General features: G+C 39.4%; 1 protein-coding gene across 1 annotated transcript in view; it reads right to left on the reverse strand.

The window, feature by feature from the left end:
- YIPF4 (Yip1 domain family member 4) overlaps nt 1–13,535 on the reverse strand; it is a 40,433-nt gene that overhangs the window by 14,229 nt on the left and 12,669 nt on the right. The window contains exons 2-4 of the mRNA XM_021087657.1: nt 10,969–11,122; nt 8,407–8,578; nt 3,752–3,829 (exon numbers count right to left, since the gene is read on the reverse strand). Coding sequence (XP_020943316.1) covers nt 3,752–3,829; nt 8,407–8,578; nt 10,969–11,122 — 404 coding nt within the window. The remainder of the gene's footprint in view (nt 1–3,751; nt 3,830–8,406; nt 8,579–10,968; nt 11,123–13,535) is intronic.

A 13,535-nucleotide genomic window follows, 5' to 3' on the forward strand; every position in this document is an offset into this window, starting at 1 on the left:
TTAAAAGGACCACAACTACCTTATTCAGATGAAAAATTCAAGATCTAGAGAAGCTAGATGTGACAAATGAAGAATAGAAGGGAAGGGAGAGCAGGCAAGAGAGACTGAAAAGAAAAATATTTTTTAGTGGCTACTATGTGCCACGTTCCGTTACAGCGCTTCACATACTGTGAAGATCAAATGCATTAACAACCCTATGAAGTATTACTGTCCCCACTATGAAGAAACTGATTTTTAGAGAGACAAAGTGCCTTGTTCAGGACAGGAAAGCTACTTGGCGAGAGTTCAAACTAAGATCTACATCTTTTAACTTCTAATATCAACAGTCCTAAATTACCAATAAAACATTTAGTGATATTTGTTTTCATGTAAAAATTATATAAGGAGTTCCTACTGTGTCTCAGTGGGTCAAGAATCTGACTGCAGTGGCCTGGATCACTGTAGAGGAGAAGGTTTGATCCCTGCCTAGAGCAGTGGATTAAAGGATCTGGTACTGCCACAGCTGCAGCATAGGTCACAGCTACAGCTTGGACACACACCCTGGACCAGTAACCTCCATATGCCACAGGTGTGACCATAAAAATAAAGATTAAAAAAATTACATACAAATTTTGTCTATAAGAAATAATATGTGAATAAATGTAATTTTTAAGTCTGTTAGAATCATTTTAAATTTCCTTGAGCAGAGTGAAAACGTTACATAGATAAATGTTACTCTAAATTTATTCAAGAATTTTAAGTTAAGATGATGGATTGAGCACATACATCTATACCATCTCCTCCCAAAACTCCACTAAAAGGAAAAGGGGGAAAAAATTCCTTTTTTAAAAGAGGCACAAACAGGAGATTAGAAGATGAGAGAACAGAAACTTAATTTTGGAAGCTGGAAAGCAGAACAAGATTAAGTAACAGACCTGGAAACCTCTCCACCAAGTATGAGAAAAGGGCTCCAAAGTTCTGCATTTAGGAGTTCCTGCTGTGGCTCAGTGGGTTAAGAACCCAACTAGTATCCATGAGGATGCAGGTTCAATCCCTGGCCTTAATCAATGGGTTAAGGATCTGGCGTTGCCACAAGCTGCAGCACAAATCGAGATGGAGCTTGATCCCGTGTTGCTGTGGCGTAGGCTGGCAGCTGCAACTCTGATTCGACCCCGAACTTCCATATGCCACAGGTGCAGCCCTAAAAAAGAGGGGAAAAAAAAAAAAAGAGTTCTGCATTTAGCATTTGATGTTCATAGAGTCAGCCAGATATGAGTCAGCACCCACATCATAACTGCCTGGTATCCCTTGTTCTTTACTCTCACCACAGAGTGTTGAAATCCAGAGTGCTGGAATTCCTAGGTTTATGGTAATTCATAAAGTCAAATTTAATGGAGCAATGGTTCTCAAGGTGTGGCCCACAGACCGCAAGGTCCCAGAGACTTTTCTGAAAGACTGGATGGAATGTTAAAGCTATTTTTTATAATAGTAATAAAACATTATTTGCCTTTTTAATTGGGTCGATATTGGTACTAGTAGAACAAAAGCTTCAGCATGACTCAAACATGAACTATACTAGTAGTGACTGTGTTCTTTACTAACACACACTCATAGAAGAAGAAAAAAAAAGCCAGTTTCGCTTAATGTCCCTTAATGAAGCAATTAAAATGATTAATTTTATTAAACCTCAACCTTTGAGTGTACATCTTTTTAATACTCCATGCAACAAAATGTGAAGTGTACAGAAAGCTCTCTGCTCTATTCTGATTCAGTGGTTATCCCAAGGAAGAATACTTATATAACTGTTTGAGTGAATAGTTAAATTGGATGTTTTTTCCATGGAACACTATTTTTACTTGAAAGAAGAGCTGAAAAACAAGCTATGGTTATTCAGTGTTAGGTACTGGCAGGCAGCATGAATGAAGATGAACAAAATGAGCCTACTGCGTCAAAGAAAATGATTGACAATATTTCTTACGAATTATAAAATTCTACCTTTCAAGAAGTTGAAGTCTCGAAAACTTGTATCCAACACTGTAAACTTCACAGTTTTCCAATACAGATTTTTCCGATGAGATTGGTAGTAATATTAACGAATGTGATTTTCTGATATTATAATAAATATTTGGAAAATCTGCAAAACTCAGTGAACTGATGTTTTCTAAATGATCAGCATGGGTGAAAAGATCCATCCAAAGTGAATTTTAATGAAACAGAGTATGAAAAGTTCATTGATATGGTTTGAGAATCCTTATGGAAACAACTTTAAAAAAACATTACTTGTTAAGTGTTGGTACAGCATCAGAGTAGAATATCCACAATCATCTAAAAAAGTGTACTAAAATAATACTCTTCCTTTTCAAATTCTTTGTGTGAGGTCTTATTTTTTTACATATACTTTAACCAAAACAATGTATCATTACAACTGAATGCAAAAAGCAGGTATTAGAATCCAGTTTCTACTAAGCCAGACATTAAAACCACTTGCAAAGGAGTTCCATTGTGGCTCAGCAGAAATGAATCTGACTAATATCCATGAGGACGCAGGTTCGATTCCTGGCCTTCCTTGTTCAGTGGGTTAAGGATCTGGGATTTCCATGAGCTGTGGTGTAGGCTGCAGATGTGGCTTGGATCTGGTATTGCTGTGGCTCTGGTGTAGAGAGCAGCTACAGCTCTGATTCAATCCCTAGCCTGGGAACCTCCATATGCCGTGGATGCAGCGCTAAAAAAAAAAAAAAACCTACTTGCAAAAATGTAAAACAATGTCTTTTCTCACTTTGTTTTGAAAAATAGTTTTCTTAAAACATACTTGGTTTTAGTTTTAAATAAATACATACTAAAATTTTTCATTTTCACTTCTAACGTGGTAGACAGCTTTTTTTCTTTTCTTTTCTTTTTTTTTTTGCTTTTTAGGGCTACACCTGAGGCATATGGAAGTTCCCAAACTAGGGGTTGAATCAGAACTGAAGCTGCTGGCCTACACCACAATCAAAGCAATACCAGATCCAAGCCGAGTCTGCGGCCTACACTGCAGCTCACAGCAACACCAGATCCTTAACCCACTCAGCAAGGCCAGGGATCAAACCCATGTCCTCATGGATACTTGTCGGGTTCATTACCACTGAGCCACAACGTGAACTCCCTAACACAGTAAATAGTCATAAATACAACCCACTTAAAGAAATCTCTTTAGAGACCTGACGTTAAGAAGTCTGAGAACTGTTACAACAGAGAATAACTGTAGGCTTCCTAAAAAGCTGTAAATTATTATGAAACAATTTTTCTTTCCTCTTTATTTCTCATAACATTTTTGAATATGAATACTAATATGCCTATCATCTTATTTTTTTTATTTTTTATTTTGTCTATTATCTTAAAAAGAAGTAGTGTAACAAGAGTAATTCTAGAAGTTCCCATTGTGGCTCAGCAGTAATGAATCTGACTAGCATCCACAGGTTCAATCCTTGGCCTTGCTCAGTGGGTTAAGGATCTGGCATTGCTGTGAGCTGCAGTGTAGGTCACAGACGTGGCTCAGATCTAGCATTGCTATGGCTGTGGTGCAGCCTGTCAGCTACAGCTTCTGTTCGACCCCTAGCCTGGGAACTTCCATATGTCATGGGTGTGGCCCTAAAAAGACAAAAAAAAAAAAAAAAAAAAAGAAATTCTGGGACAAGAAAAGATGATGATGAATATAGCTACTGATAGTATCTACAGTATCAAAAATAAAGTTACCATAAAAAAATAAAGGCTATTTTCAAAATTAACCACTTACTTCTCCACCAAGAACTCTGGCCAGTAAGAAAATTGTTAACGAACCAAATATCCAAATGGTGATAATCCAAGAGACCACCTTAAGAGAAAAAGAAATTTAAGCAGTTAGTATCTGTATAGCAAATAAGCTGATAATTTCCCATAAATGCAATTCTCTGCCATATAAGATATTTTAGTATGACCAATTTCAGGTCATAGAGAGTTTGGATTCCCAAGTAGCTTTCCAAAACTTAATAAGAATATAATATATAATATTTTACATCCAAATTGAAATTTTAGCAATGTTCAATTGCCTAAGAAAATGTCAGTATTTCAAGATCTATGATAAAAGATTACTGCAAAAAGAGAACAAACTGTTGACTTCCAACCCCTGGTTTATAGCTCTGCAAGGAAAAGTCATCCCTGAAACAAGTTACCAGTCTTCTCAGGAGGTCTCTAAAGTTAACATTAACTACACATTCATCCAGGTAATAGAATGTGGAAGACATTTCAGATAATTTTAACTCCTGAGACTTGGCATAATAATGATACATGCATATATTTCCAAGTTCTGTCTGCCTGGGGTGGTGGGGGGGAAATCTAGAAATAATGACAACCAGTAGCAAAATAAGCACACTTATTGCTCAGATCCTGGTTTCTAAATATTCTCCAATAAAAGGAATTAGGACACTTTAGACAAATGATTGATTCAGGCCTGGGAAAAGGAAAATTTAAAAGGTGAGCCCAGGAGCTCCCACTGTGGCACAGAGGGATCAGCAGCGTCTTGGGAGCAACAGGACACCATGTCAATCCCTGGCCCAGCGCAGTGGGTTAGGGATCCAGCGATGCCACAGCCTGGGTTGCCACTGTGGCTTGGATCTGATCCCTGGCCTGGGAGCTCCATATGCCACAGTCGGCCAAAAGAGGGGGAAAAAAAAAAAAAAAAAAAGTGGTGAGCCCAGAACACTCTGTGGAGTCAGAAAGAAAGGAAGGGCTCAAAAAAGGATGGGGATATGTTAAAAAGATACAGAAGCTAACCTAAAGGAACTCCCAATGGCTAAAAGTAAAAACACCTGAGCAATAAAATAAATGATAGTATTGGATTATAGTCCAGAAAATTTTTTAAAAATCCATTGAGTCGGTACTGACAAAAATAAATCAATGATTAAGTAATGGCAAAGAAGGAATAGCTGTTCCAAAGAGAATACCAATCAATACATGCGGAAGAAATGAGGAAAATCACCACTCCATAACTGTTGCATCAAAGATCCATTAATAGATGCTAAATTAGTGACTAAAGTTTGATAAGAAACGAGATGTTTGCATAGTCACAAAGTATCTCCATAAGGTACTTATTATATTATAAAGGAAGAAATAACAATTTTAAGTGGAGGAATTGGGCAGGCAGATACTACCCCAACACCTAACCAAGGGATATGTTACTAGCACCAATAATAAGACATATCAATATCATGGAATCCCTGATAGCATGTAAGAAGAATACAATGTCACTTCTGTGGTATTCTTGACAAAAATGTATGACCCCAATCCAGTCATATGAAAATATCAAGCAAAGCCAAATTAGGAGTTCCTGTCATGGCTCAGTGGCTAACAAATCCAACTAGGAACCATGAGGTTGCTGGTTCGATCCCTGGCCTTGCTCAGTGGGTTAACCAGCGTTGCCATGAGCTGTGGTATAGGTCGCAGACATGGCCTGGATCTCCCGTTGCTGTGGCTCTGGAGTAGGCCGGTGGCTACAGCTCTGATTAGACTCCTAGCCTGGGAATCTCCATATGCCGTAGGAAAAGCCCTAGTAAAGGCAAAAGGACAAAAAAAAAGTCAAATTAGGAGTTCCCATCATGGCTCAGCAGTAACAAACCCTACTAGTATCCATGAGGATGTGGGTTCGATCCCTGGCCTTGCTCAGTGGGTTAAGGATCTGGCACTTGTTGTGGTGTAGGCCAGCAGATCCAGCTCCGATTTGACCTCTAGCCTGGGAACTTCCATATGCCGCAGGTGTGGGCCTAAAAAGACACACATACAAAAAAGGCCAAATTAAGAAATATTCTATGGAGGGAAGAATCTCCTGTTTTTAACCTTAGAACCCTCTGTTCAAATGAAAGATTATATGAAATAGATAAAATTCATGCTGAGATACTAATACTTGATATCAACTACTGAACATAAGGCAAATATTAATAGGACTAGTGTTATATAATATTAAGATGCCTTACTATGGAAAGAATACTCTGGCTTATGTGGTAGGCAGTAAATGTAATCACAACTGTCCTCTAAAAAAGGAGGCAGAGGGAAATAGTAGAGAAGAAGGCAATGAAAAAATGGAATCAGAGATTGCAGTGATGTGGCCAGAAGCCAAGGAATGTTTGTAGCTTTTAGCCATAGGAAGAGGCAAGAAACAGACGCTATCCTGGAAGCTCCAGAGGAACCAGCCCTGATGACATTTTGATTTTAGCCCTTTAACGCTAAATGTGGATTTCTGACTTATACAACTGCCAAAGAATAAATCTGCATTGTTTTAAGCCACTAAACTTGTGGAAATCTGTTACAGCAACAAGAGAAAACCAATTCGCTTCCCAATCAGTCTGTGGTAAAGAGTTATTTTTTATTTCCTTAAAGCCTTAAATGGGGATGAAGGAGTGATAGGTATATGATGTTTTAATGATTAAAAAAAAGCCTTTGTGGAATTCCCATCATGATGCAGCAGAAACGAATCCAACAAGGGACCATGAGGTTGCAGGTTCAATCCCTGGCTGGCCTCACTCATGGGTTACAGATCACAGTGGCATTGCTGTGAGCCATGGTGTAGGCTGCAGAAGTGGCTCAGATCCTGTGTTTCTGTGGCTGTGGTGTAGGCCAGCAGCTATAGCTCGAATTCAAACCCCAAGCCTGGGAATCTCCATGTGCCGAGGGTGTGGCCCCAAAAACGAAAAAAAAAAAAGAAGCCTTTGAGAATAGGACAAAGAATTATACAGAAACAAATAATGATGGAATCTTTGTCATCGTTTATTAAAAAGCTGATTTTTCCCAAAGCAATAGAAATAAGAGCAAAAATAAACCAATGGGACCTAATCAAACTGAAAAGCTTTTGCACAGCAAAGGAAACCAAAAAGAAAACAAAAAGACAACTTACAGAATGGGAGAACATAGTTTCAAATGATGCAACCGACAAGGGCTTAATCTCTAGAATATATAAGCAACTTACACAACTCAACAGCAAAAAAGCCAATCAATCAATGGAAAAACGGGCAAAAGACCTGAATAGACTGTTCTCCAAGGAAGACATACAGACGGCTAGCAAACACATGAAAAAATGCTCAACATCGCTGATTATAAGAGAAATGCAAATCAAAACTACCATGAGATACCACCTCACACCAGTCAGAATGGCCATCATTAATAAGTCCACAAATAACAAGTGCTGGAGGGGCTGTGGAGAAAAGGGAACCCTCCTGCACTGTTGGTGGGAATGGAAACTGGTACAGCCACTATGGAGAACAGTTTGGAGATACCTTAGAAACCTACACATAGAACTTCCATATGACCCCGCAATCCCACTCTTGGGCATATATCCGGACAAAACTCTACTTAAAAGAGACACAACACCTGCATGTTCACTGCAGCACTATTCACAATAGCCAAGACATGGAAACAACCCAAATGTCCATCGACAGATGATTGCAATTGGAAGATGTGGTATATATACACAATGGAATACTACTCAGCCATAAAAAAGAATGACATAATGCCATTTGCAGCAACATGGATGGAACTAGAGAATCTCATACTGAGTGAAATGAGTCGGAAAGACAAATACCATATGATATCACTTATAACTGGAATCTAATATACAGCACAAATGAACCTTTCCACAGAAAAGAAAATCATGGACTTGGAGAATAGACTTGTGGCTGCCTGATGGGAGGGGGAGGGAGTGGGAGGAATCGGGAGCTTGGAGCTATCAGATACAACTTAGAATATATTTACAAGGAGATCCTGCTGAGTAGCATTGAGAACTATGTCTAGATACTCATATTGCAACAGAACAAAGGGTGGGGGAAAAATGTATACATGTAAGAATAACTTGATCCCCATGCTGTACAGCGGGAAAAAATAAAATTTAAAAAAAAAGTTGATTTTTAAGTAACAGAACTAGGAGTTCCCACTGTGGTACACCAGGATCAGTCACGTCTCTGGATTACTAGGACACAAATTCAATCCCCGGCCTAGCACAGGAACTCCATATGCCATGGGGCGGCCAAAATAAATAAATAAATAAAAATAAATAAAGATAAAAAACAGAACTAAAGATGAATAAAAGGTAAGAATATGATTATGAATATTGTGTTTCAAACTCGTTATCCTTTGGGGAAATCAGAAAGGGTATGGACAGCTGGGAGGAGTTCCAACCAGTTAGCCTCTTGACATACAAATATTAATACTATTCATGTGGATGATGATGTAAAAGAATTTGGAAATCATTAATCCAAGGCATTCCTTACTTGTTTAATTAAGAATGGGTCTAGTAATAAACAAGTGAGAAATAATGGGTAAAGCTAAAGCATTTCTCAAACATAAGTATTGCAGTTAAATTTGGCTATTTTAAAATTTAAAACTCTTAAAATATTTAGGAATATGTATAAATTAAGACATACTTACCCTAAACTGTCCATATAAAGATATCATGGAAAAGAAAAGAACAACAGCCAGGGGACCCCAAAAGTCAGGATTGTCTCTCACCACTTGTCTATTAAAACCAAGTGATGGCATTGGCATCAAAACACATCGGATTTTGTAGTAAATATCCTTTAGATCGATATCCAATTCTTCCCTATAATTTTAAAATAAAAATTCTTAAAAAGGCACACACTTATGAATATTGAGACAGTTGCAACAGAATTTAAGTTTAAATATAATGTGTATCATGATAGGTCAACAAAATATTTGCATGTGAAGTACCACATTTCACTGGTTCCAGGGTATACATTTTCAACACTTCGACATCTCTAAATTTGGGATGCACTACACAGTTGCTGGCATCTTATAATCGTTGTCAACTGGAGTGAAGTCAAGTGCTCCCAACATCTGCCTTTCCTTCTGCCAGTCTCCTGGAAACACTACCAATTTAGGACTTTCAGTAAAATTCTCTGCTTGCGACTTTTTGTGACCATACTAATAATTCAGATTGCAATCCTACGTGAGAACTGCTGTGAGGTCTACATTCTCATGGGAACTTTTTTTTCTCCACACCCTACCCAGTGCCAAACTGAGACAAGCAAACTTACTTGCTGTCTCTTTTTGTATGGTAGGTTCTCATTTATCCTTATAAGGAGATAAGTTAGCCCTTTGATGTTCTAGCTTTATGCTGTATTAGGTACTTCTTCTTCCTCATCAATAAATGTAAAGTAACTGCATCTCATAATCCATACCATCTTAGATTTTATGAAATACGGTGTATAAACATTAAGAAACAGAATGTTCTGGGAGTTCCCGTTGTGGCTCAGTGGAAATGAACCTGACTAGGATCTATGAGGATGAGGGTTCAATCCCTGGCCTCACTCAGTGGGTTAAGGATCTGGTGTTGCCATAAGCTGCGGTAGGGGTCCGCAGATGTGGCTCAGATCCGGTGTTGCTGTGGCTGTGGCATAGGCCTGCAGCTTCAGCTGTGGTTCGATCCCTAGCCTGGGAACTTCCATATGCTGCAAGTGCAGCCCTTAAAAAAGCAAAAAGAGAGAAAGAAGAAAAGAAAGAAGGAAGGAGGAAGGAAGGAAGAAGGGGATGTTTTATTAGTTTATCTACCAATAATTACTACAGAGAATAACTTGGTAATGCCTTGATTTTACAAAGCTATAGGTCTTCTTTCCAAAATTGTTAAATTCTTCACTTTTTTATCCCTATCATAATCATTTAAAAAATTCATGTAGTATAAAGAAAGTGAAAGTATCCCTATACTCCTTCCAGTGGTAGTCCTAGAATTTCTATATGGGAGAGGGTTTGGAGGAAAACCTTTTTGGAAGTCTTAAATTGAATTTTCACTGCAAGTACCAAAGCACACCGCTTTTTACTTACGTTGCATGTTTATTTTAAACAGCTACAGACCCAGATAAATCCTAACAGTTTGGAATATCTATGTGTGTGATATATGATTATGATTCTTTTAACTTCTGCTATTAAATAGGTAAAAATTATTCTCTCGTTATTTCAGTTTTACTAATTATAGTTGACCCATGAACAATGCAGGGGTTATGGGCACCAATCTCCCCAACAGTTAAAGAACCACATATAACTTTGACATCCCTAAATCTTAACTACTAATAGCCTCTGTTGACCAGAAGCCTTACCAATAACATAAATATGTGTGATTAGCATAATTTTGTATGTTACATGTACACCTACTTATTTTTTATGCATCCATGAAATGCTTTTTCTTAATTTTTTCAATATTTCTAGGCTACATGGTGTGTCTGTGAATTTTTTCAAATTGCTGCAAATCTCCCAAAAAAATCTCCAAATATGTAATGACGTAATCCATGTATAAATAGATCCACTCAGTTCAAATCTGTGTTGTTCAAGAATCAACTGTAGTAGTAAAATTTAAAATAGCTAAAACTTGGAGGAGTTCACATTTTGGCTCAGCGGAAAACGAATCTGACTAGTATCCATGAGGACGCAGTCGCTCAGTGTGTTAAGGATCCAGTGTTGCCATGAGCTGTGGTGCAGATCAAAGACTCAGCTCAGATCTGGCGTTGCTGTGGCTGTGGCTGTGGCGTAGGTTGGTAGCTACAGCTCCAATTAGACCCCTAGCCTGGGAACCTCCATATGCCTCAGATATGGCCTTAAAAAGACAAACAAAAGAAAAAATAGCTAAAACTTTTGAATGAAAAAGTGAAGGTTTTCTATATCCATCTTTAAATAATATGAAAGAATATAATCATCCTGCAGACTAGCTTTAAAAACAAAAAAATAGGAGTTCCTTTCGTGGCATAGCGGAAACCAATCCAACTACAAACTATCAGGTTTCGGGTTCTATCCCTGGCCTTGCTGTGAGCTGTGGGTGTAGGTCACAGATGTAGCTCAGATCCTGAGTTGCTGTGGCTGTGGTGTAGGCCTGCAGCTGTGGCTCCAACTGGACCCCAGCCTGCAAACCTTCACATGCCACAGGTGTGGCCCTAAAAAGCAAAAAACAAAAATAAAAAACAAAAAAATACATATTTTACATACAAGAGTGGCTTGTTATCTTCAGGGTCATCATCTTCAACTTCCAAAAGCCAGCCATATCCTCTTTGTCTCAGAAATGTAGTAGCTGTTGATTCTTTCACAAAATCTCCACCAAGGTTTAACTTGACATCTGGGGATGCTATTGAACCACTGAGATCTTAGGAGAAAAGAGGACAAAACTATAAACCAAGGTAAAATGTGTGAATTCTGAAAAACATGAGCATTATTTTGAATTAAATAATTATCATTTGAAGATCTCCAAGTATGAACATGTGCTACTAGATACAATCTTTTATATAAAAATATTTTATAGTTGACAGTGCTAAGAACAAGACAACAGGCCCAAATGAAGTCACTTATGTGAAGTCTCATGTCTCACCTGATCAGTGCTAGTGAGATAATCTGCCTGGCTTCTGCCATCTCCTAAGGGAAAGTGACCTTGCTACAACTAATCCACTTCTAGGTAGTATAACTTTCTTATCCCACTTCCTTCTGTCTATGAAAATTTTTCATTCTGTACAGGCCCTCAGAGCTCCTTTCTATCTGCTAAATGGGATTTCTGCCCAATTCATTAACCTCTGAATAAACTAATAAAACTTTAAATTTTACTCAGTTGGATTTTGTTTTTTAACAACACTGGTGGTAGTGATGGGATCCAAAGGAAACTTCTGACAGCTCTGGGGCAATAAGAAACACAGGCATTGGTACCCACAAACTTTTGATTTTTCTTTTCCACTTCCAAGGTCTGTGGGTTGAGTTCCTCTTGGTACTGAGGTCCGCTCTCTTTGTATGAAGCTCTTGATCTAATTGGCTTTCCAGTCAAGGGCAAGTCAGCTTGAGCAAGGAGATGGTTCCACCTGATCAAGCCCCTAGCCCTTGGTGCAGTCTCCAGTTCCCCATTTGCCTGGAATCTCAATCTGCAATCCCTATTTGTTGGGGTCATGTATGCATTGGTGGTTCAGTGGTAGAATTCTCGCCTATTTGTTGGGTTCTGCTGGTTCAATCCTTTCCCCATTCCCAGTTCCACATTGGGAACTGCTGGTGGTTTCCATAAGACTTCTCTTGGCCAGGTTACTGTTGGTTTCTGTTAATGTGCACATGACATAAAGGCTTTTTATTTTTTTTTTTTATTTTATTTTTTGTCTTTTCTAGGGCCCCACCCGCTGCATATGGAGGTTCCAGGCTAGGGGTCTAATTGGAGCCACAGCCACAGGCCTACACCAGAGCCACAGCAACGCGGGATCCGAGGCTCATCTGTGACCTACACCACAGCTCACAGCAACGCCAGATCCTTAACCCACTGAGCGAGGCCAGGATCGAACCTGCAACCTCATCGTTCCTAGTCAGATTCGTAAACCACTGAGCCGTGACAGGAACTCCTGTAAAGCCTTTTTAAAATAGCAATCTCCAAAACCAAAGCCACAAATTTGGCAAGTACAAACTTAGCACTTAAAAGCTGTTAGAAAAACATGGAGTTTCCTTATTGGCTCAGTGGTTAACAAATCCGACTAGGATCCAATAGTATGTGGGTTTGATCCCTGGCCTCAATCAGTGGGTAAGGATCCTGCATTGCTGTGGCTGTGGAATAGGCTGGCAGCTATAGCTCCAATTTGACCCCCAGCCTGGGAACTTCCATATGCTGCGGGTGCAGCCCTAAAAAGAAAAAAAAAAAAAAAAAAAGAGTTCACGTTGTGGCACAGGGGAAACGAATCCGACTAGTATCCATGAGGATTCGGGGTTCAATCCCTGGCCTCGCTCAGTAGGTTAAGGATGCAGCATGGCCTGTGATCTGTGTAGGTCACAGATGCAGCTTGGTTCCTGCACTGCTGTGGCTGTGGTATAGGCCAGCAGCTGCAGCTACCATTTGAACCCCAGCCTGGGAACTTCCATATGCCACAGATATGGCCCTAAAGAGAAAAAAAAAAAAAAAAAAAAAAAAAGGACAAAATTGTAGAAGGTTTGTGGAAAAGGAATCCTGGGAAATGAACTTCATGCATGGTCAAGCTAGCTAAGATTGGCATAAATTTAAGTTTAAAAAAAATGAATTTTGGGGATTTCCCATTATGGCTCAGCGGTTAACGAACCCGACTAGCATCCATGAGGAGGTAAGTTCAATTCCTGGCCTCACTCAGTTGGTTAAGGATCTGGCATTGCTGTGAACTGTGGTGTAGGTTGCAGACAGGGCTCAGATACCGAACTGCTGTGGGTGTGGTGTAGGCCAGCGGCTATAGCTCTGAATGGGACCCCTAGCCTGGGAACCTCCATATACCTTGGGTGCAGCCCTAAAAGACAAAAAAAAAAAAAAAAAAAAAAGAATTTTTATATTAAAACTACACTCGTGGAGTTCCCTGTCGTGGCTCAGTGGTCAACAAATCCGACTAGGAACCATGAGGTTGCAGGTTTGATCCCTGGCCTTCCCCAGTGGGTTAAGGATCTGGTGTTGCCGTGAGCTGTGGTGTAGGTCGCAGACCTGGCTTGGATCTGATGCTGCTGTGACTGTGGCCTAGGCGGGCAGCTACAGCTCTGATTAGACCCCTAGCCTGGGAACCTCCATATGCCTCGGGAGCCGC

Source organism: Sus scrofa, chromosome 3 (assembly GCF_000003025.6).
Source record: "Sus scrofa isolate TJ Tabasco breed Duroc chromosome 3, Sscrofa11.1, whole genome shotgun sequence".
NCBI lineage: Eukaryota > Metazoa > Chordata > Mammalia > Artiodactyla > Suidae > Sus > Sus scrofa.